General features: G+C 40.9%; 1 protein-coding gene across 2 annotated transcripts in view; it reads right to left on the bottom strand.

Annotated features, from left to right (window-relative positions):
* Positions 1-22,297, bottom strand: part of LOC137501863 (phospholipase B1, membrane-associated-like) — a 152,995-nt gene that overhangs the window by 70,205 nt on the left and 60,493 nt on the right. For both annotated transcript variants that reach the window (XM_068228975.1, XM_068228976.1), the window contains exon 2: positions 783-941. In XM_068228975.1, coding sequence (XP_068085076.1) covers positions 783-920 — 138 coding nt within the window. In that variant the 5' untranslated portion in view covers positions 921-941. The remainder of the gene's footprint in view (positions 1-782; positions 942-22,297) is intronic.

The raw sequence follows: 22,297 nt of genomic DNA, 5'->3' as shown, positions 1-22,297 counted from the left end.
GTAATGTAAATTGTTTCCTTCTAAAAGTCACCTCTTTAGTATGGGATTAGCCCTTGCAGTAACGGCCTAGTGCCAAGTAAGTTTTATATAAAGTGTATTAGGAGTGCAAGAAAGCCTCCTTTCAAGTTGATATTTTAGAGGCCATGTAATATTTCTGTTTCTTCTCTAAATAGGCCTCAGTAGGTTGGGTATTTTTACCCATGTGTATGTGTCCTTGGAGGACAGCTTGAAGGTGGAGTTTGGTGTGGCCTTTGATAGGCTTAAATTTTGAGAGCGGGTTGCTCTTTATTGAAAATTGAGTTGTTGTATGCCTCGAGGAGGCTTTACCGTGTAAAGAGGAGTAAGTGCTCCTAGGCATGATTGGGGTTTTCTGCCCCTCTGTTGAATCTTGTTTTTGGGTGAAGTTGGGCTAATCGCTCAAGAATTGTGAGTCCGGGGCTCGAAGCCCAAATCCTGTAAATACTGTAATTGTACTTTTGTTGTCTTGCTACTCTGTACCTGCCATTCTTGTTATTTCCTGATTTTGCAAAGAAAATATAACCTTGTTAAATTTTAAACTAACTTTAACTTAGTATTTTGAGACCTGTTCACCCCCGCACCTTCTTTCACCTCTACCTACCGCGGAAAACTCCGTAACAATTATTATTATTATTAATTCATTCATATCGTGGTTATTTGAAGTATTATTATAAACAATATAAAATTATGTTGACTTGAAACGAGGACAGAATGGAATGATATGTTTGTATAGTGAAAGTAATGGAATGATGTTAGCAACTTACATCTTTGGTACTGGTGTGCCCACCACTGTGAGAAGTTAGAATACCATTAATATCGCTACTGTTATCCGTGTAGGCTAAGACTTTGCAGACTTCAAGTACCAGCAGGAAACAGGCAAGTGAAGGAAGCTCCAAATTCATGTCCAAGATGTTACATTGCTCCTGCAAAGAAAAATATTCACATTATTTTAAACAATAGTAATGATTATTAGCTTGGTGTAAGTAGTGACTTTGGCTTCCTGTGTGATAGTTCTCCAGTACTGATCTTCATCGAAAGGTTTCTTTTTGTTGTTGTTGTTGAGGGCTAGTAAATGAGAGTCCCAGGGCGAAAACGATGCCCTCTTACTGATCTGTTTCCGAGAGGTGCCGATGAGTGGGAAAAATCTCTGGTTTCGCGCTGGCGGGGGAAAAACGATCTGGCTGAGAGGCGATATTCGTCTCCCGTCAGAGAAGAAACCCCCTCTTCGCCGAGACACTGAATTAAAATTTTGAATCGGAGAGTTTTTTAAGGGAGTGTATGGGGAAAGGCCTCATTTCGTAACAAATGGCCTCTCCCACGGGTTTAATTTAGTGAGAGAGTTGTTTGAGTTTGGAAAAGGCCGAAAGAATTTCGATTTCTATTAAAACAGGTCGTACGTGAGCCAAGCCTGCTACATGCTCCTACTTCTAAAACGTTTTTATTCCGTCCCTGAAGGGGACGGCGGGCCTTCTAGACGGTAACGCAGTCTCTCAGACCAAGGAGATGTGCGAATGTGATAGGTTTCGGCCGTGGCGTACACTAGGAACTGTCCCGGCATTCCCCTTAGTGCAGGAGAATGGAAAACCACGGAAAATCATTCTCAGGACAGCCGACAGTGGGGACCAACCGTATGGTCCAGCCTCTCCCCGTCTCCTGAATACAGAGGAGTAGAGCACGGTAGAGCTGTGACCACCCCTCCTCTGCTCGGTTGGCTGGTCGGAGTACAAAACTGGCGAACCACGGACCAGCCGTGACCACTTGCGGGCCGAGACACACTTTGCAGCAACGACGTAAATTTTATGTGTTATTGGCACTTGTAGAAAACGTAGTGAACTTCGTGTTGGCCTTCTTCAGCGTAATTTTAAACTAATTTCTTGTGATCTAAATGTTTGAATTGACACTAAAATAGTTAGACTATAAGTTATCCTGTATTGTCTACTATTGTTTTCTGTAGAGCCAGTAAATGAAAATCGGCAGCATACTTCCAGTCAATCGACCTGGTCAGGAATGGAATGAATGAAGCCCCCCAGCTAGCGACGAAGAAATTAATTATATAACCAGTAATCTAGTTGTTTTCCTAGTAGGATGCGCCTGTTAGCACTTGCTTCAGAATCGAAATGATATCTTTTGTAAAAATTGGTGGAATCTTACTATTTCCTAATACGCTCATTCAATACGCAAATAATATAAATAAACTAAAGAGGCTGATAGAAGTAGTGAGTGAAAAGAAATACGTTTTCTTCACACTCACTCCGACTGAGCGTAATATTTGTGTGTTGCTGGCAACAAGCAACTACTCACATAGTGTGATATTTTCTGTTTTAGCCCTTAACATTCTACGCCACTGTATAGTATTATTATATTATTTTATTTTAAAACTGCCTCCCATTGGAGGAGGAGCGTAACGGATGCGATACCGGCCCGCCTGCAAAAATAAACATTCTCCTCAAATAAAATGTACAAACTTACGAATAATGAATATAAGTTTAATTACAGCAGGTAGAAGTAATACAGTATATTGTCAAGTTACATAAATGAAGGAATGATTCGTTATTCTAAGATTATTAAAAGTAATGTTTAATAGGTTTTATTTGACTGCCTCCTTGTTTCAACAACTGAGCTGCTGAACTGCCAACCATACACCCCTTAGATCAGGGCCTCTCAAACGCCCAAAATCTCACGGGTGCAAACTGAGGCGCAGAGTTCCTGTGCACAGTGCATCGGTCCTACTCGGCTCCGCTCTCGGACCAGCGCGTCGTCTCGGGGTGACTCGGCTCAGCTCGGCTCAACTCGGCTCGGATTTGGAGTGCTACGGAGCAAGAGAGGAAGAGGGAGACAGGCTGAGCGAGCGAGACAGGCGTGGAGTAAGAGGGAGAGAGAGAGAGAGCGCTATTGCTCCAAATCGAGTAGTGAGGGTATGCACTCTGGTCAACCACGCGAAGTTGTCTTTTGCACCGTGCACAGCGCAATGCACTGGTGCCTGCACCCTGAGAGACCCTGTCTTAGATGTTCATATTTAGCTTTAGTTGGATTCATTTTTCAGTGACTATTGCGCTATAATCTTTAACCGATACCGAAGTCTCTGTTATAGTAATTTATTCGATTACATCACAAACAAATATATGGACAAAATAAAATCAAAACTGTTCAAATAAAATTTGAAAAATTTCTGATAACTCTAGTCTATTATTAACTTCACGCAGAGAAAGCTCGTTTGACTGATTGCTACTACACCAATTTCTTATCCCCCTGTGGGTGGGGGCGGTAGAATAGCACGCACGTTATCCCCTGCTTGTCGTAGGAGGCGACGAAAAGGGGCCCCAGGTGCTCTCAACTTGGGAGCGTGGGTTGGTGACCTCAGGGCCCTCTGCTGAGTCCTGGCATTGCTTCCACTTACTGTGTTAGGCTCCTCAATTTCATCTATCCTATCCGACCTCCCTTGGTCAACCCTTGTTATTTTCCGACTCCGACGGTATTAGAGCACTCGAGGCCTAATGAGTTTTTCATCTACACTCCCTTCGTGGCCCTTGTCTTCCTTTGCCCGATACCTTCATTCTTCGAAGTGTCGATCACTTCCATTTTTTAAATCTCTGATTAATGTTATGTAGAGGATGGTTACATAGATGTACTTCCTCTTAAAACAATAATCACCACCACCATCACCACCAACAACAACAACTTCTTATTTCCATCATACACTGTTGTGGAATACAGAGGAGAGTGCCGCAGTGTTGCAGAGATGGCAAGCTGTTTACAGCTGTGCTGTGTTACACTCAGTACTGCTAGGCGCTGTCCGCCTCTGTAGTGTAGTGGTTAGTGTGATTAGCTGCCACCTCCGGAGGCTCGGGTTCGATTCCAGGGTCTGCCACGAAATTTGAAAAGTGGTACGAGGGCTGGAACGGGGTCCACTCAGCCTCGGGAGGTCAACTGAGTTGAGGGGGGGGGGTTCGATTCCCTCCTCAGCCATCCTGGAAGTCGTTTCCCGTGGTTTCCCACTTCTCTTCCAGGCAAATGCCGGGATGGTACCTAACTTAAGGCCACGGCCGCTTCCTTCCCGCTTCCTTGTCTATTCCTTCCAAACTTGCCATCCCCCCCCCACAAGGCCCCTCTTCAGCATAGCAGGTGAGACCGCCCGGGCCAGGTACTGGTCATCCTCCCCAGTTGTATCCCCCGACCCAGAGTCTGAAGCTCCAGGACACTGCCCTTGATGCGGTAGAGGTGGAATCCCTCGCTGAGTCCGAGGGAAAAACCGACCCTGGAGGGTAAACATATGAAGAAGAAGAAGAAGTCTGCTAGGCGCTACCAAGTGGTAATGCCTCAACTGTAAAAAAAAAAAAAAAAAAAAAAAAAACTATTTGGACTCATTCTGAAAACCCGCACTAATCATTTCCGTGCAATCTGACATTAGGCTAGATATATAAGGTTTATGCGAGGAGACAGCGGGAATCCTTAAATGCCTGGGCCCGCCTGTATTGCAGACCCTGCATGCCCTAACATTACGCCACTGCATTAGCATTAGTCCCATCGGACTTGGTATAATTTCAATTTCTTTTACAATGCACATATGTTCATTTAGGTAGGTGACGGACTAAAATTTGGCACGATTTCTTCAGTATCACTGTGAAGAGTGTGGTAATCCAGATTTCTTCCGAAACGATTGAAATAATTTCGCAATAACACCGGAAGTATCCAATTATTGGCTCGTATATGTTTTTTTTTCAACATTTATTTACTCTGCTGATTTATTTACGTTTCAAATCTAATTGTTGGGTTTATAATGAATCTATTTGAAGTGACCTTTGAATAAGCCAAGACGTCTATTCGTCTAGTGGAGCCGTTTGTGCAATACAGGATACTTTCTCTCCTCGACTTCCCATGATTTATCTTTCACTGCTGCTGCTGCTGTTAGTTTCCTTACTTGATGGTGTCCAGCGGTTCTGATTATTAAACCACGGTCACATTGCCCTCGATGGCGAGCAAGGGTTTCATGCTCCGGGCATCCATAGCTGCACCGGGAACTAACTACCGCAACATTGCCATTCATTATCCCACCTCTACCGCCTCAAGGACAGTGTCCTGAAGCGTAAGACATTTGGTCGGGGATACGACTGGGGTGGAGGATCAGTACCTCGCCCAGGCGGCTTCACCTGCTGTGCTGACAGTAACCTTGTGGGGGTAGATGGGAAGACTGGAAGGAACAGACAAGAAAGAGGGAAGGAAGCGGCCGTGGCCTTAAGTTATGTACCATCCCGGCATTTGGCTGGGGAAGAAGTGGGAAACCACAGCAAACTACTTCGGGGATGGCTGAAGTGGGAATCGAGCACTCTCTACTCAGATGACCTGCCGAGGCTGAGTGGACCCCGTTCCAGTACTCGTACTTGGGCCTCCGGGTTTGGCAGCTAATCACACTAACCACTACACCACAGAGGCGGACCACAGTATACTGTAATAATCAAATAATATACAGGTTATTGCACAAGCGAGCTGTCCCTGAAAGAAACTACCGAGTATTGAGAAATTCTGTTGAATCATTTCCTCGTGATGTAACAGACAGACAAAAATTAAACCGAACCTGCCTTCGACTTTTAGGAAAGGTTACCGAGGAAATCAATGGACTCTGTCATGGTGGGTAAGAGAAGTAGAAAGGGGCAAAGGTGACGAAAATTAGAATCAGTTTGTAATTATTTAATGATGCGAGGCCACAGAAATAGTTGCAAGTTAATAATTGTGGATGCTCATGGTTAATTCACAGAGGTTTGCAGACTGAACGCTTAAATTACGATTTTTATTGCAGACATTTTTGGAGGTAAAAAACGAAACACCGAGCAAGTTGGCCGTGCGATTATGGTCGCGCAGCTGCGCGCTTGTAGTCGGGAGATAGTGGGTTCGAACTCCACTGTCGGCAGCCCTAAAGAAGGTTTGCCCTAGTTTCCCATTTTCACGCCACGTAAATCTGGGAGTGTATCTTAATTAAGGCTTCGGCCGTTTCTGTTCCCTGTCATAGCCTTATCCTCTCCCATTGCCGCGACATGAAGCAAATAGAACAAAATAGCCTTTTGTGAAGGTGAATATTTTTATAGGGATCTTCTTTTCTTGGAGCTGACTGCATCATACACCATGCCCATGTGCAAGAACTTGGCTGATATCTGACATAACTGCAAATCTCCCTGACACCAAGTTCTTCATCTTGAATTATGACAAGTAAGTAGTATATTTGATCGGTTTTCGATTGGATTTCTTAGGCCTAGATTAGTCTTTTAAAGAAGACTGTTTTTAAAGACCTATGGGTATTTTTAATTTTCTTCTTTCTTCCTTTCTTATTCTGGGTACTCTCCAGGGTTAGTTTTTCCCTCGGACTCAGAGAGGGACCCCACCTCTACCGCCTCAAGGGCAGTGTCCTGGAACATGAGACTTTAGGTTGTGAGGGTACAACTGGGAAGACGCGCCAGTACCTCGCCCAAGTGACCTCACCTGCTATGCTGAACAGGGGCCTTGTGGAGGGATGGGTAGATTGGAAGGGACAGACGAGGAAGAGGGAAGGAATCGGCCGTGGCTTTTAGTTAGGTACCATCGCGGCGTTTGCCTGGAAGGGGAAGTGAGAAACTATGGAAAACCACTTCGAGGATGGCTGAGGTGGAAATCGAACCCACCTCTACTCAGTAGACATCCCGAGGCTGAGTGGACCCCGTTCCAGCCCTCGTACCATTTTTTAAACTTCGTGGCAGAGCCGGTAATCGAACCTAGGCCTCCGGGAATGGCAGCTAATCAAGGTAGCCATTACACTACAGAGGCGGACATTTTTACATTGTAATATTTAAATTTTGTATATTTCCTTTAAAGTTTTTCACGTGTTTTAAAATATGTTGATTTTGTAACGGGTTCTTCCTATTTTTCTGATGTTTTTTCTCAAATTATTTGAGGTTGACCGAGGACTTGGAATTGCAGTTGAGTACATAGCTTGTGGAGGGAAAAATAAATGGAAGAAGAGGAAAAGAAGATGAAGGTTTGGAAACTTTACAGATGTCAAGCAAGGCAGAAGCTATGAACAACTGAAACAAGTGCTCAGGACAGAAAGCTATAGAAGAGGTATAGTTGATACCTGTGTCAAGACAGATTCACAGAAGAAGAAGAAGAAGACATAGCTTGTACAATAAAACTGAGAGCGGGTGTGCAGGAGAATGAAAGTTCCACAACCTCTGGCCTACATCTGCTAAAACATACGTTTATATGACGTAGTTCGTGTAAGAGCAAGGTATAATCTGAGTTACGTAACACAGTATGGGAGGGCTGTTAGATCACTGATCCGTAGCAATACAACTGGACAGGAAACTGGTATGTGCAAGCTGCTCCCTTCAAGTTTCTCGCAGAAGCAGAATATATACATAAAAGATGTAACGAAAATACTGGGAAAAGTTTCAGTGATGTAGTGGTTAGCGTGACTAGCTGCCACGCCTGGAGGCCCGGGTTCTATTCCCGGTTCTCCCACGACCGCTTCCTTCCCTCCTCCTCGTCTATCCATTCCAATTTTCCCATCCCCCCACCCACTACAAGGCCCCTGTTGAGCATAGCAGGTGAGGTCGCCAAGGTGAGGTACTGGTCATCCTTCCCAGTTGTATTCCCCAACCCAAAAGTCTCACGCTCCCGGACACTACCCTTGAGGCGGTAGAGGTGGAATCCCTCGCTGAGTCCGAAGAAAAAACCAATCCTGGAGGGTAAACAGATGGTTACGTCTCAAAACTCACGGGCTAAAATTAGTAGCTAAATTAACATTCTAATGAGTCTCAAATTTCACGATTCTGGACAGCAGGTGCCTGCGTCGAGCGCAGGAGGGATGAGGTGCGTGGTGACTTACGCGCCAGGCCTCTCCGGAGGCCACATGCCATTATTACAAATGTATGTCAAAGGGAAAAATACATTATATTAGCTTTAAGATAACAGCAAAATATAATAATAATAATAATAATAATAATAATAATAATAATAATAATAATAATAATACACCTCTGTCTCTTTCATTCACCAACCATTATTTTCCTCTGTGGATTGGGATGGCAGAATAACACCCACAGTATTCCCTGCCTGTGAATAAAACGGGCCCCAGGAGCTCTTAAGTTACTTAAGAAAAGGCTAGATATAAAACTGCTAGGCAATCTGCCACCTTGATGACTGCCCTAAATACAACCTGTGACAATAAAGTTCGGTGAATGAAGTCAGAACGGTCGATCCGGCAACACTGGCGACACAACGCTGCACCTGCGTAGCAGCAGGTTTTGACCACCTGCTCCCAACGTTGTACAGTTGAGCATCGTGTGTGTGCCGTGTAAGACCTGTTTGACACAGTGCGTGTTTAATGCGTTGATTCTGAACTGCGAACAGGAACATGAACAACCAAAAGATCAATTCAAAAACAAAACTGTACATTGATCTTGGCAAGACACCGAAAGAAACGCATGCGATGCTGGTACGTGTTTATGAAGATCAAGCACTGTCCTTGAAGTGTGTGTACGAGTGGTTCACCCGTTTTCGAGGAGGCCGGGAAAGTGTTTCTGCCAACCCCCGTAGTGGAAGACCGGCGACCGCCGTCAGTGACGAAAACATTGAGAAGGTGACGACATTAATCACGAACGATCGGCGATTAATTGTGCACATGATAGCAGATGAACTGCAGATTAACCGTGAATCCGTGTGAAAAATCGTTACCCAGAAGTTAGGGAAGAGGAAAACGTGTTCTCGTCTTGTGCCACATCACTTGACTGACGATCAGAAGCAGGCACGTTTAGAGGCTTCACAGGATTTTGTCAAAACGGCGGATGCGACACCAAATTTCTTGAAATGTATTGTCACTGAGGATGAAACCTGGCGTCTCAGGTACGACCCTGAAACGAAACGGCAAAGTATGGAATGGCGTTCTCCGGGATACCCTGGTCGGAAAAAGATCAGAGCCTAAATGTAACCACAGTAAATTGGAGAGGAAAACCATTCCTCCGATTATGTTCCAAGAAACAGAAATATGTGTGAGAGATCCGTGAAGAATCTTGGTCTAATCATTGACAAAACACTAATGTGGTCTGAACACGCAACGAAAATCTGCCAGCGAACTTTCTACACTCATTTAAAAGGCTAAGTGATCTTCTCCCATTTAAAACAACGAAATTACTTATACAAAGTTTAATTCTACCTATTTTCTTCTACGGGGACGTTGTATACAACAGTTTAAACAAGCACACTCAGTACCAAAATACAGCGCACATGCAACGCATGTATCCGCTTTATCTTCAAGAAATCGAGACATTGCCATATCTCCCCCTACTTCAATCAGTTTATCTTGGCTATATTTAGATGAGAGACGAACGCTGCACTCTGTGTCAGTTATTCATAGTCATAGTCATAGTCATAGTCATAGTGTTCTACGGACGAAACACTGGTTTACTTAAGAGATGACCTTCAGTATCTAATCATCCAGAAATAGTCACCAAACAAGGTCATTACCTATCTCCCTGCTAAGTTTCCCTACCCGTCACACTACTAGTTAAGTGAATCATTCATCCCCGCTACTATCCGCCTGTGGAATTCCTTGCCGGCTGAAATTAGACATTCCAAGTACTCAGCTGTTCAAAAGAAGGTGTTACAAACATTACTTGTACATATAAGAACATAATATATAGAACATATCCAAGATAATTTAAGTTACTCTCTTCATGTAAATATTAACCGTAGGAATTACATGATAAGCTTTCCCATTTAGTCGATAATTTTTAAACTTGTAGTATGTTGTAGAATTCAACACAAATTATGGTATTATGGTTGGAGTCCGCCTCTGTGGAGGCTCGGGTTCGATTCCCGGCTCTGCCACGAAATTTGAAAAGTGGCACGAGGGCTGGAACGGGGTCCACTCAGCCTCGGGAGGTCAAATGAGTAGAGGTGGGTTCGATTCCCTCCTCAGCCATCCTGGAAGTGGATTTCCGTGGTTTCCCACTTCTCCTCCAGGCAAATGCCAGGATGGTACCTAACTTAAGGCCACGGCCGCTTCCTTTCCTCTTTCTTGTCTATCCCTTCCAATCTTCCCATCCCACCACAAGGCCCCTCTTCAACATAGCAGGTGAGGCCTCCTGGGCGAGGTACTGGTTATTCTACCCAGTTGTATCGTCAGACCCAATGTCTCATACTCCAGGATACTGCCCTTGAGGCGGTAGAGGTCATAGAGTTAGTAAATAATACACTAGAAATAGCATTGGCGCCACCGTCTACGAGAGAATCACTGTAGCGAGCGGAGCGTGTTGAAATCGCAGCTGTTTGGCAAAAAGCTCACTCCGCTGTACTCATCAATGTAAATAGGGGCTTCTAAAACTGTGTGGATTTAGATACGGTTTAAATTTCTTATATGTAAACATTCTCAGATCCTACAGTATACTTGCGATGATTCTCTCCAGTAAAAAAGAAAGCACTAAAAGCATAAATACAGGAGAAATGCGTGATAAAAGAGGACGGTGTTCAGCTGCAGTTAAGTAACACAAAATCAATTTACTGTTCATATTGTCTTCTAACAACATACGTTTAGAAGGAGGGCACGTATATTTCGCTATCTTTTGTGTAAATGACCAGGACTTTGCTATAATTCTGCCCAGCGACCAAAAATATCCTCTTTCGTACGAAGCGGATGAGAGAGTTTTTAGGCCTAAAAGCGTTGGCGAGATTTTGGGGTAAAGTAGACAAAATATTATCATCGCCGGTTTAGACGCTGGCTTTCTGAGCCCAAGATGGTAGGTTCGCGCCTGGCTCAGTCCGGTTACCGTATACTTGAAGATGCTCAAATATGTTAGCCTCTTGTAGATAAATTTACCGGCACATAAAAAAAACTCCCATAGGAAAAAATTACGACACCTCAGAGTCTCTAAAAACCGAGTAAGTAGCTAGCAGGACGTAAAGCCATTATTATTATTATTATTATTATTATTATTATTATTATTATTATTATTATTATTATTATTATTATTATTATTATTGTCGATGTTTCTAAATGTGATTACAAATGGAAATATGACACTCGTTTGTGGTTTCAGCCTATTATGGAGTTTTTATTCAGTTTTTTTTGAAATGTATGATTTGCTTTTTGCTTTGAGATTTAAACTTGTAAAATGACTTCTGTTAATAGAAAGGGAAAGTGGTTAATTATATGATTGAAGAGAACTGAAAAAGTACAATAATTTTTACAATTTGTTTTAAATCGCACCGACACAGATGGGTCTTATGGCGACGATGGGATAGGAAATGACTAGGAGTGGGAAGGAAGCGCACATGGTGTTAAATGACGTACATCCGCAGCATTTGCCTGGTGTGAAAATGGGAAACCACAGAAAACCATCTTCAGTGCTGCCGACAGTGGGGTTTTAACCTACTATTTCCCGAAAGCAAGCTTACAGCTGCGTGGCCCTAATCGCATTGCCAACTCTTTCGGTCAATAATTTACGTATTATGCTTGTATATAGTTCTATATGCCATTCACGAAAGTAAAGGATTCAGATGTTCACACGGTCTTGCACATTTAGACTCTACATTTTAAAGTCTGGTATGGTATGAATGAGGACTGCTGCACGTATTGTACGAAGGGAAAGCAACAAACTGTATATACAGAAAATATACTCAATAGCTTTTAATACTATAAATACACACAGAAAGTGAAAAACGGGGCACAATTCCAGGCCATCATGCACAACTTTTCTTATTTTCTTTTTTGTACCAATTTGCTTTACGTCGCACCGACACACAGAGATCTTACGGCGACTATGGGACAGGAAAGGGCTAGGAGTAGGAAGGAAACGACTGTGGCCTCAATTAAGGTGTAAAAATTGGAAACTATCTTCAGGGCTGCCGACATTGGGGTTCAAGCTGACAGCTACGTGACCTAAAGCCTGCAGCCAGTCGCTCGGTATCACACACATGATTTTTCTGGATATTCGCTTTCAAAGGCATGGCCATTCAGTGAAAGGAAAATGTCATACCTCATATTTTCTAAAACTTTAATTTCAGTCTTCAAGGAAAGATCCAAAGAATCTCATTCACGCCGACAGGGGAATCAGTCGCGAAGTCAGCTCAAGTAGGACAATTCACATGACAATAAGTGTCATGCAAAGTATTATTTTATACGCACGGAAATTAATTTCGAGGAAACATACATGTGAAATGATAGGCCACTGCCATTTATGAACCTCTCTGTGCAGCTGTAAGCTGCACATGAGACTGGCATTTACCTTTACCTTCACCTTCAGAGAAATATATACTTCAATTAATCGGGATACTCCAGTAGTGATAGTGCCAAACAATCCAGCTTTTGCCACACAGCGCGCTCGTTCAACTTCGCACGCGACTGCAGCGTCAATGCTACTCTAGTGTATTATATACTAACTCTATGGTAGAGGTGGGATCCCTCGCTGAGTCCGAGGGAAAAACCATCCCTGGATTGTAAACAGATTAACTGATCGGAATATCGAAAACGGAAGGCAAGGTTGTCTGAACGACACGATTTCAGGCCGTCTACAACACGGTAGCTGAGGCCAGACTATTATTATTATTCTGTATTTTACAGATATAAAATCAGTGGAGAAAGTATAAATCGTGTGGAGGAGTTTAATGATTTAGGTGTAATTCTTAGTAACAGGAATGGCTTATCCTTTGAGAAACACATCGATGGTATTATAAAGAAATCTTTCAGACGCCTGGGGTTTGTCAAAAGGAATTGTAAAGATTTCAGTAATAATGCATGTGTCAAAACACTGTTTTGTTCCCTGGTGAGACCCTGTCTCGAGTATGGTTGTGAGGTGTGGCTCCCATATCAGAAAGGCCACATACACCATCTCGAGAGAGTACAGATAAGGTTCATGAAGTGGATTAGTTTTGGATTCCTGGGCATGCCACTCTCTTCAAGCAGGTATTGTGATAGTACATATAGCACACCCCCGAATTATATGTAGAAGTTAGAGATATTATTGTCAGTATTCGATTTATTATTATTATGTATTTCATATGTATGTATTTCATTTGTATATTTTGCCAATTATATTGGTAAGCTGGAAGATGTCCACATATATAGGTAGTATGAGTAATTTGTTTTGCACGAGTGGAAAAACATTGCTTTAATAACTCTGGTAATTTGGATGAGTCATGTAAATACCCCAGTGCCTCATGAGATGAGCTTGTTGTTGTACCAGGGAAATTCGATGATTCATGTAAAACTCCCGAGTGTTTGTTTATAACTTGGGAGAAAGACTAGGGTTCACTCATGATTGGTTAGCAAGCACCAATCCAGACGTATCATCTGAGAGGAGGGGGATGTTGATGTCTATAAAGGTTGATGATACGGCGGCAACCAGGGACATTGTAATGTAACAACTACAAGCAGTAACTCGGTACGGACAAGAAGGACAACTGACACACTGTACGAGAAGGAAGTAGTGCTGATACACGGTACTGGAGTGACACGGCTGCAATGGACTGGACTTCATCGTTCGTGGAGCGTAGTCTTGTTATGTTCGTGGAAAGTGGCTGATTATGGAGAGTGCTTGCGCATTAAGTATTGTAGTACTTGTGGAGGTCTGGCATTATATGTTGGTGAAAGCTATCTCAGACTTTCCATAATTTATGTTGAGGATCGACAGACGTGTGTGTATATCTTTACAACAAGTGTTAAAATATGTGAACACAGTAGTACAAGGTACAGTATCTGTGTGATGTGATAACTGCCGATTATGAGAATCGGTAAGTCGAACTGATATAGGGACAGTGAAGGGTATTTATCTTCATACATGTACATTGTTCATCGGACTATCTACAAATGGTAGCTTAGTTCTCGCTTTCGTTTTCCCACAATTTTCATTATTGTTGTTGTTGTAAATATGGAGTCTTCCAGCAATATTTTATGTGTGTATTATATGTATAATGTTGTATGTTGATGAGGTGCTCATGCACGAAATTTGTTAAGAATATAGTTAGCTATTTTAGAATCAGTGTTATTGATGAACCTAGGTGCAGTTCCTACCTAAATAGTCGTTTTCAGGAGGTTAGGTAAGGCCTGCAGCAGATGTACCAGTACGCAGCATTATGTACACGCCCTGGGATATACAGTTTATCATGCTCTTTTCTAAATTCGAGGGATCCATTCTGGTGAACTCTGGCGCCCATACTACGGACATTTCGGTTCATTATGTTTTTTAAATTTATTAAGTTTTTGAGTAATTTTATTTATATATTTTTATTCATGATTTTATTTATTATTATCATCAAAAAGTTACAATTGGCTTCCCAACATGTGGCTGAATGATTGGTACATCTGTTAGGCTTATAAGCGTAGGTGCACTTGTCAGGTGTGGTTGGAATTCTGCAAACTATGTCAGTGAAGTGTTTTATATGTTTCATGTGTATTTTGGAATATGAAGAAATGTTGTAGCGAGTCCAGTGTTATAAAATTGAGAAGTAGAGAGGTTTTGAAAGTTGTTGGTACTATGAATCACGATAAGAGAAGTCAAAAGAATTCCACCACATTGAGTTTATCGAATTTAAGTGAGAGTAGCGAAATGGCTGATAGTAGGAAAGATCAATCGGCAAAGATAGGTGAGGAACCGAGTAACCCGTCTCAAACTCAGAATGTAGGGGATCAAGAGGCGACATTAACTCTTAGTATTCTGCAATCACTATTTAATCAGTTCAGTAAAGAGTTGAAGGGTGAATTTAACAGTAAAAGTGATGTATTGTCCAGTAAAATCGATAATAATAATAATGTTGAACTGTCCAGTAAGATTGATAGTCAAAGTAAGGAGTTAAATTCAGTGAGTGTTGAATTGTCTAGTAAAATTGATAGTTTAAGCAGTGCTGTGAATGGTAGAATAGATGAATTGAACCAGAAGTTTGACCATCAAAGCAGGGAAATTCAGGAAGTCAATAATAAGGTAGAAGCTCAATGCTTGGAATTGACTGAGAAAATTGAATGCCGATTTAATGTAGTTAGGAAGGAATTTGTGGAAAACAGCAGGGAATGTGATAAGAGAATAAAAGTAGTGGAAGATAAAGTCGAAGAAATAGATAGAATTAAATCCAATCAGAACGTTTTAGCGAAGCGTATAGATGAGAAGAATGAAAAATTGGAGAAAGACCTTAAGTCGGTAAAAGATGATCTCAAGTCAGTAGAAGGAAATGCCAGAATGGTAGTGGAAGAAGGAATCAAATCATGTCATGAGAAATTAAGGCAGGAGATCACTCAAATCCAAGTAGGTAGCAGTATATGTAATAGGTACGAATCTTGTACGAAGGACTCTGAATTACCCAAATTTAATGGCCGGCAGTTTAATCCGATGGAATTCTTGAAAACGGTGGAGAAACGGTTTTCCAAGAATCTTGACGATGGTTTGATCGAGTGGAGTATGGTTGATGAGATGTTGGATGTTGCATTTGTCGGAGAAGCGAGATCCTGGTTTCAAGTTTACAGACAGGGTATTTCGAGTTTGGAGGAATTTAGGGAGAAATTTTGTTCTAAATTTTGGAGTGAAGCTATTCAGGGAAGGAAAAGGGATCGCCTGCTATTTGGCAAATATATACCTCAGGAAGGTGTGTCTATGACGGAGTATTTATTGGCGCATGTTCTGATCAGTCAGAATATTGAAGGTCTAGCATCGGAGAGAGATACAGTCCGCCAGATGTTGAGGCATTTTCCTGAGAAGGTCGGATTAGCTGCATGTATGCAGAATATTGTTACGATTAAAGAATTAGAGCAGCTGTTAGAGAGGTTTGATGCTTTGGAAAGGCAAGGGAGGACTAGGCAAAGTGAAGGTAGGAATTACGGGGATAACGGGAGACAAGGTAATCAGGTAGCGGGAGATAGGAATAATCAGAATTTCAGTCATTCTAGGCAAGGGAATCAGGGTGGTAATTCCGGAAGGGGAAACAGACAGTCTAATCAGGAAGTTAATCACCAGGAATATTTTGGCAGAAGACCTCATCAAGGGGAATCAGAAAGTAGGGGGCGTACGGATCAAAGACCTCCAGATCAAGTGCCAGACATGATAATAGTGAACAGTCCACGTCAAGTAATTTAAACCGGAATCGGACTTCTTAGTTGGGTCAGATAGGCAGTCCGATACCGAAATTCCTATTTACGCGATGAAACAGGTAAGTTACGAGGTAGACGTGAAAGAGGAATTATTGTATGACCATGTGTTTTGTGTTCAGGGAGATTTTGAGTTTAAGGGGCGTGATGAAGGTAAGAAAGATGTGTTGGATGTCTTACTTTGTGCTAGTGGTGATGGTAATAGCGGTGTTGTGATCGATAATCTTACAGAAGTTTCTGAAATTGAAAGTGAAGTTTTTTGTGAAGTTGATGAAGGTTGTTTTGTGAGTGAAGAGTGTTCACGGAGTATACATCATGAGGATGTTTTTGTTGATTTAAGTGTACGTGAGGAGAGTAAAGTTAGGTCCACTATGTGTGAAAATGCTGACTTTGAGATTAATGGAACTTCTGATAAGAGAGTCGAAAGTAGCAGTGTTGTTGGCATGAAAGTGGTGCAAGTAGGAGCTGATATGGAAGGTGGTGAAGATGGATTAATCGTTGGGTCATTAAGTAGTAATGACAGCAATTTTGAAGTGTATTATGGTAAGAATTTCTGTGATAGAGTGAGCGTGTGTGAGAATGGAGGTGTGCGTGAGATGAAAGTAAGTCTTTTCAAGGGAGTGTGTTATATTGTATATAATTCTGAGACTTGTGTGAATGATTTGAATGACGTGCTGTATGATATCGATGTGGAATGTGTGAAAAAGTATGGGATTAATTTGCTTGTATTAATTATGGGTTTGTGGAAGAGTAAACATTGTGAGATTCCTGCGTATTTCAGAAATAGGGATTTCTTTGTTATGAATGTTCCGAATGAAAGTTTGTATAATTCTTGTGTGACTGCATGGGATGAATGTTTGTGTGTGAGATAGAGTGGATACTAGACGTAGTTAGATTTTATTGCGGTACGCATTCCTCGTCTATCGATGCCGATGTTCAGTTTATGTATAGTTTTTTTCAATTGTATCAGGGTCCGTATACTGTGGACAGTAGAATAGGCAAGTGTGCTTATAGGTTCCTACGCGCTGACAACAAGGTCTTTGGGACATTTAATATCTATAGCCTTCTCAGGTATAATAGATAGGATATGCACCATGGATGTGTATATTATCAATTTTGAAGTAAATGTACAGTAGCAAGAAGGGATTGTGTTCAATGGTATGTGAAACAATCGGAGTTGTGTGTATGTAGCCATATTATTATTATTATTATTATTATTATTATTATTATTATTATTATTATTATTATTATTATTATTATTATTATTATTATTGTTGTTGTTGTTGTTTGGACAAATTGTTTTTCGTGTGTGCGAATACGATGCAGTAGACGCAATGTATATACCATTATTACAGTAAATTATATGTTCAGTTATGTCATTATAAGGTTATATATGAAGTTCTGTTTTATGGTGAATCATAATATGGGATGTCATCGATTCACCAAGGGGGCGTTATGTGATAGTACATATATCACACCCCCGAATTATATGTAGAAGTTAGAGATATTATTGTCAGTATTCGATTTATTATTATTATGTATTTCATATGTATGTATTTCATTTGTATATTTTGCCAATTATATTGGTAAGCTGGAAGATGTCCACATATATAGGTAGTATGAGTAATTTGTTTTGCACGAGTGGAAAAACATTGCTTTAATAACTCTGGTAATTTGGATGAGTCATGTAAATACCCCAGTGCCTGATGAGATGAGCTTGTTGTTGTACCAGGGAAATTCGATGATTCATGTAAAACTCCCGAGTGTTTGTTTATAACTTGGGAGAAAGACTAGGGTTCACTCATGATTGGTTAGCAAGCACCAATCCAGACGTATCATCTGAGAGGAGGGGGATGTTGATGTCTATAAAGGTTGATGATACGGCGGCAACCAGGGACATTGTAATGTAACAACTACAAACAGTAACTCGGTACGGACAAGAAGGACAACTGACACACTGTACGAGAAGGAAGTAGTGCTGATACACGGTACTGGAGTGACACGGCTGCAATGGACTGGACTTCATCGTTCGTGGAGCGTAGTCTTGTTATGTTCGTGGAAAGTGGCTGATTGTGGAGAGTGCTTGCGCATTAAGTATTGTAGTACTTGTGGAGGTCTGGCATTATATGTTGGTGAAAGCTATCTCAGACTTTCCATAATTTATGTTGAGGATCGACAGACGTGTGTATATATTTTTACAACAAGTGTTAAAATATGTGAATACAGTAGTACAAGGTACAGTATCTGTGTGATGTGTTAACTGCCGATTATGAGAATCTGTAAGTCGAATTGATATAGGGACAGTGAAGGGTATTTATCTTCATACATGTACCTTTTTCATCGGACTATCTACAAATGACAGCTTAGTTCTCGCTTTCGTTTTCCCACGATTTTCATTATTGTTGTTGTTGTAAATATGGAGTCTTCCAGCAATATTTTATGTGTGTATTATATGTATAATGTTGTATGTTGATGAGGTGCTCATGCACGGAATTTGTTAAGAATATAGTTAGCTATTTTAGAATCAGTGTTATTGATGAACCTAGGTGCAGTTCCTACCTAATTAGTCGTTTTCAGGAGGTTAGGTAAGGCCTGCAGCAGATGTACTAGTACGCAGCATTATGTACACGCCCTGGGATATACAGTTTATCATGCTCTTATCTAAATTCGGGGGATCCATTCTGGTGAACTCTGGCGCCCATACTACGGACATTTCGGTTCATTATGTTTATTAATTTTATTAAATTTTTTGAGTAATTTTATTTATATATTTTTATTCATGATTTTATTTATTATTATCATCAAAAAGTTACAGTATGAAGAATTTGGAAACATTCTTGGAATGAATACGCTGGCAACGCGCCGAAAATGTGCGAACGCAATGTTAGTGATTAAATGCTTGAAGAGTAAAGTGGACTGTCCGGCTATACTGGGGTTGATCCCACTTCATGTTCCAAGCAGACGAACAAGGCAGATATGTACATTGCACCTGCCCAAATGTAGGACGGTTGCACATGAAAATTCTTGGTTCATGCAAGCCCTTAGGACCATAAATCAGCTGGAAGGGTCACTCGACATATTTTACCACCCTTCCACTGCAATTCGGAAAGTTCTTCTCAAGGGTGGAACGTGATAATTTCGTAAATTATGTAAATAATCTGTAGAAAACATGGGAAGATTTATATCTGCTTGTATATACAGTCGAACCTCTCTTCTGCGGACACCGTCGGTTCCGAGGAAAAATGTCCGTTACGAGAGGTGTCCGCTAAAACAAGTTTGTAAAAATCGGACATTTTAACTGCAAAGAACATCCACCTTAAATATAAGCATACATATCTTTATTTTTATTATTCTAAGTTATTTCTGTGTTATTATTTTATAGAGAGTTATTGTAAGTGATTTTACATCATTTACAAACATTACAGCTTCGTGAAGTATCCATTGTTAATCATGTTTAACAGACAACTGAAATGCTACGGTATTACTGTCTCACTAATTAGCGCCTATACTGTCTTTTCCTTCTCAAGTTGACTACCTGAGCTCGACCTTATCAGCGACAATCAGAGTTATGAATAGAATGATGCAAAAAGGGAAGAAAATCCCCAGGTAAGTTGTGAGTCAACAGTCTCTGGCAGCATTTCTGGGCAATTAGAATTCTCGGAATAGGCCTATGCACGACAAGGTAGAACTGCGTTCCGATGTATCTCCTCTTCCCTTGCTCGCGAAATAGTACAAACATTCAAAAGATATTTCCTTATGTCTGAAGAATGGTTTTAAAAGAAAGGATGATATGTGATCCGGCGTAATAAATTGTCCAGCAACGTGTGAAGTGTCCGCTTAAGTCAAGTGGACGGGACAAATTACGCTGTCCGCTGTCCGGAGTTCGAGGTGTCCGCTAAAATGAGGCCAATTTAACACTTGTCTTATGTAAAATAAAATCGGTTCCGAGGAAAATTGTCCGTATAGGGAGGTGTCCGCTGAATAAGGGTGTCCGTTAGGGCAGGTTCGACTGTATATATATATTGAACCCATAATTCTACGATGAGAAAAATATTTTTTATTTTCTCAATATTTATTTCAAATCAACAAGCTACTTTTTGAGGGCAGCCATGTTGAGCTCCTAAGAGACTCGATGTCGCGTGGGAAGGATCTCACCCGCGGCAAGCTCGTGAAATACCGTGACTCCTCGGCGGACCTCGAGTGGCCGATAATTCTTTAAATTCACGGAATTCTGCGTAACGAGGGATTTTGGCAATACAGTAAATAAAGGAATAAATAATCTAAATTATTCTTAAACCCTACGTGAAGACAGAATCCCCCAGGGTAAATTATAAATGCAGTTAAGCCTAAGTACAAGTCAGCGTCAGATCAGTGAACTAGCGCCACGTGCCAAGGTCAATGGATGAAGAAAACGCGCGAAACGTCCGGGCAGAAATAATTTATTTCACCTGTTGTGAGTGTGGTAAAATTACGAGATTAACATCTAAAATAATTACAAGTCTGTCCGGAATTCTGGGACAAGTCTCATAAAAATCGGTCTATTGGACGCGAAATTAGCAGATTACGCAATCAAGCTTAGTAGTGTGTGTAGCGTCCCTCCTAGGACTATAAGAGGAACCCCCCAATTGCATATTTTTCAGTGTCGATCTGGTTCTTGAAGCGGCGGTAGCTTACGCCCGTCGTCAGCAGAAAATTGTACCAGATTGATCTACAAACAACTTAGTACATGTTCGTGGCTGAGGTCCATCCAGTCGGTTAGAAAGGGAAGGTGACAGAAAATTTCTGAACTATTGCCGAAAAATTGTGAAAGTATAGGCGTCTGTTAAAGTACACAGCAGATTTTATTATATCACCTCATGTGCGTTTGAAAGTGGTAAGAGAGTTGGGGAAGCTAGTCAGAGTAGTTCTGATTTCACTATCTGTTGAACACCTGGTGTGTTGTGGGAGACAGAGAGAGACAACTCTGGGAAGAAAGCAGACAGTCGCAGTTGACTGCAAAACAAAGGGAGGTTCGTGGTACAAATTATAACGAGGAAAGTGCGTGTTTGTGTCGTAATTTAATATCGTGTGAAAAAGGCAGTGTTTGTAAGATTGATATGTTGAAGAAGATGATGTTATTTGTACCAATGTACGGCTAAAGGCACGAGGTCATCTGGCGACAATGTAGCCAGAATACTGAGGATGACTCCATTTTGCAGGTCTGTCTATATTTGTATTATGTTGTAGTTAGATTCATTGTTCTGTCCCGACATATTTTTCAAGATGATTGTCGGGTTGATATTTGCAATTATCAGGCGAAAGTGTTATAATTTTTGTCAGCGTGTGAAAATTTAGTTTGTAAATTTCACGTCAAGAAACTGTAAAATGCGACGGTTAAATCTGGTGTTAATGTTCTATGAGATATTGTCCAAAGTGAGGAAATTTTGGAAAGCTATAATGGTAAAATAGTCGTAGCGAATATCTTAATTTCAAATATCAGTTGAATTCAGAAATGTTTGTCGATAATAATAATCATAATAATAATAATAATAATAATAATAATAATAATAATAATAATAATAATAATAATAATAATAATAATAATAATAATGTCTACCGCGGGATAAAGAAAATTTTTCTATGTTAAAAGTGCATTTAACCTGTATATTTTACAAGGATCACAGGCACTTAGAATATTTCAGTGAAATTCGATAGGGTTATATTTATTCATGGGAAGTAAAAATTTTTGGACATCGTGTATATCAATGATACGGAAAATCGCGGTGTGTTCTTGGATTCTCGGGGTCCGAAAGTCGTAGTAATAGTAAAATAAAGAGGTGTATTTTATAATGGTTGTTGTTTTCACTAGAGGATTGAAAAATGAAAAGGGTACTTGGAAATATAAGAAAAATGGATTGAGAGCGAAGAATTTATATATGTGGAGATGAGAGGGATAGGAATATTGAAGATGAAATGAAGCCTGGATTTTAAGTGATACCGCTGGGATAAGGCGAGGAGAATGAGTTCGAGACAGGCTATGTTTGTGAAACAGACTGTATTGTGACAGGCTGTAGAGTATTCCGCTACCAATCCGAAATTTGAGACGACTTATGTGTGAAGCATCGTAGATTTCTAGTAAGATCCCGAGTGAAAACGACTCTAGTAAAGGTTAAAAATCTTGGTAGTAAAAGTCAAGTGACTAGTTAC

Source organism: Anabrus simplex, chromosome 8 (genome assembly GCF_040414725.1).
Source record: "Anabrus simplex isolate iqAnaSimp1 chromosome 8, ASM4041472v1, whole genome shotgun sequence".
Classification (NCBI taxonomy): domain Eukaryota; kingdom Metazoa; phylum Arthropoda; class Insecta; order Orthoptera; family Tettigoniidae; genus Anabrus; species Anabrus simplex.
Note: the sequence above shows the minus strand (reverse complement) of the source record. Positions and strands in the feature narration are given on the sequence as shown.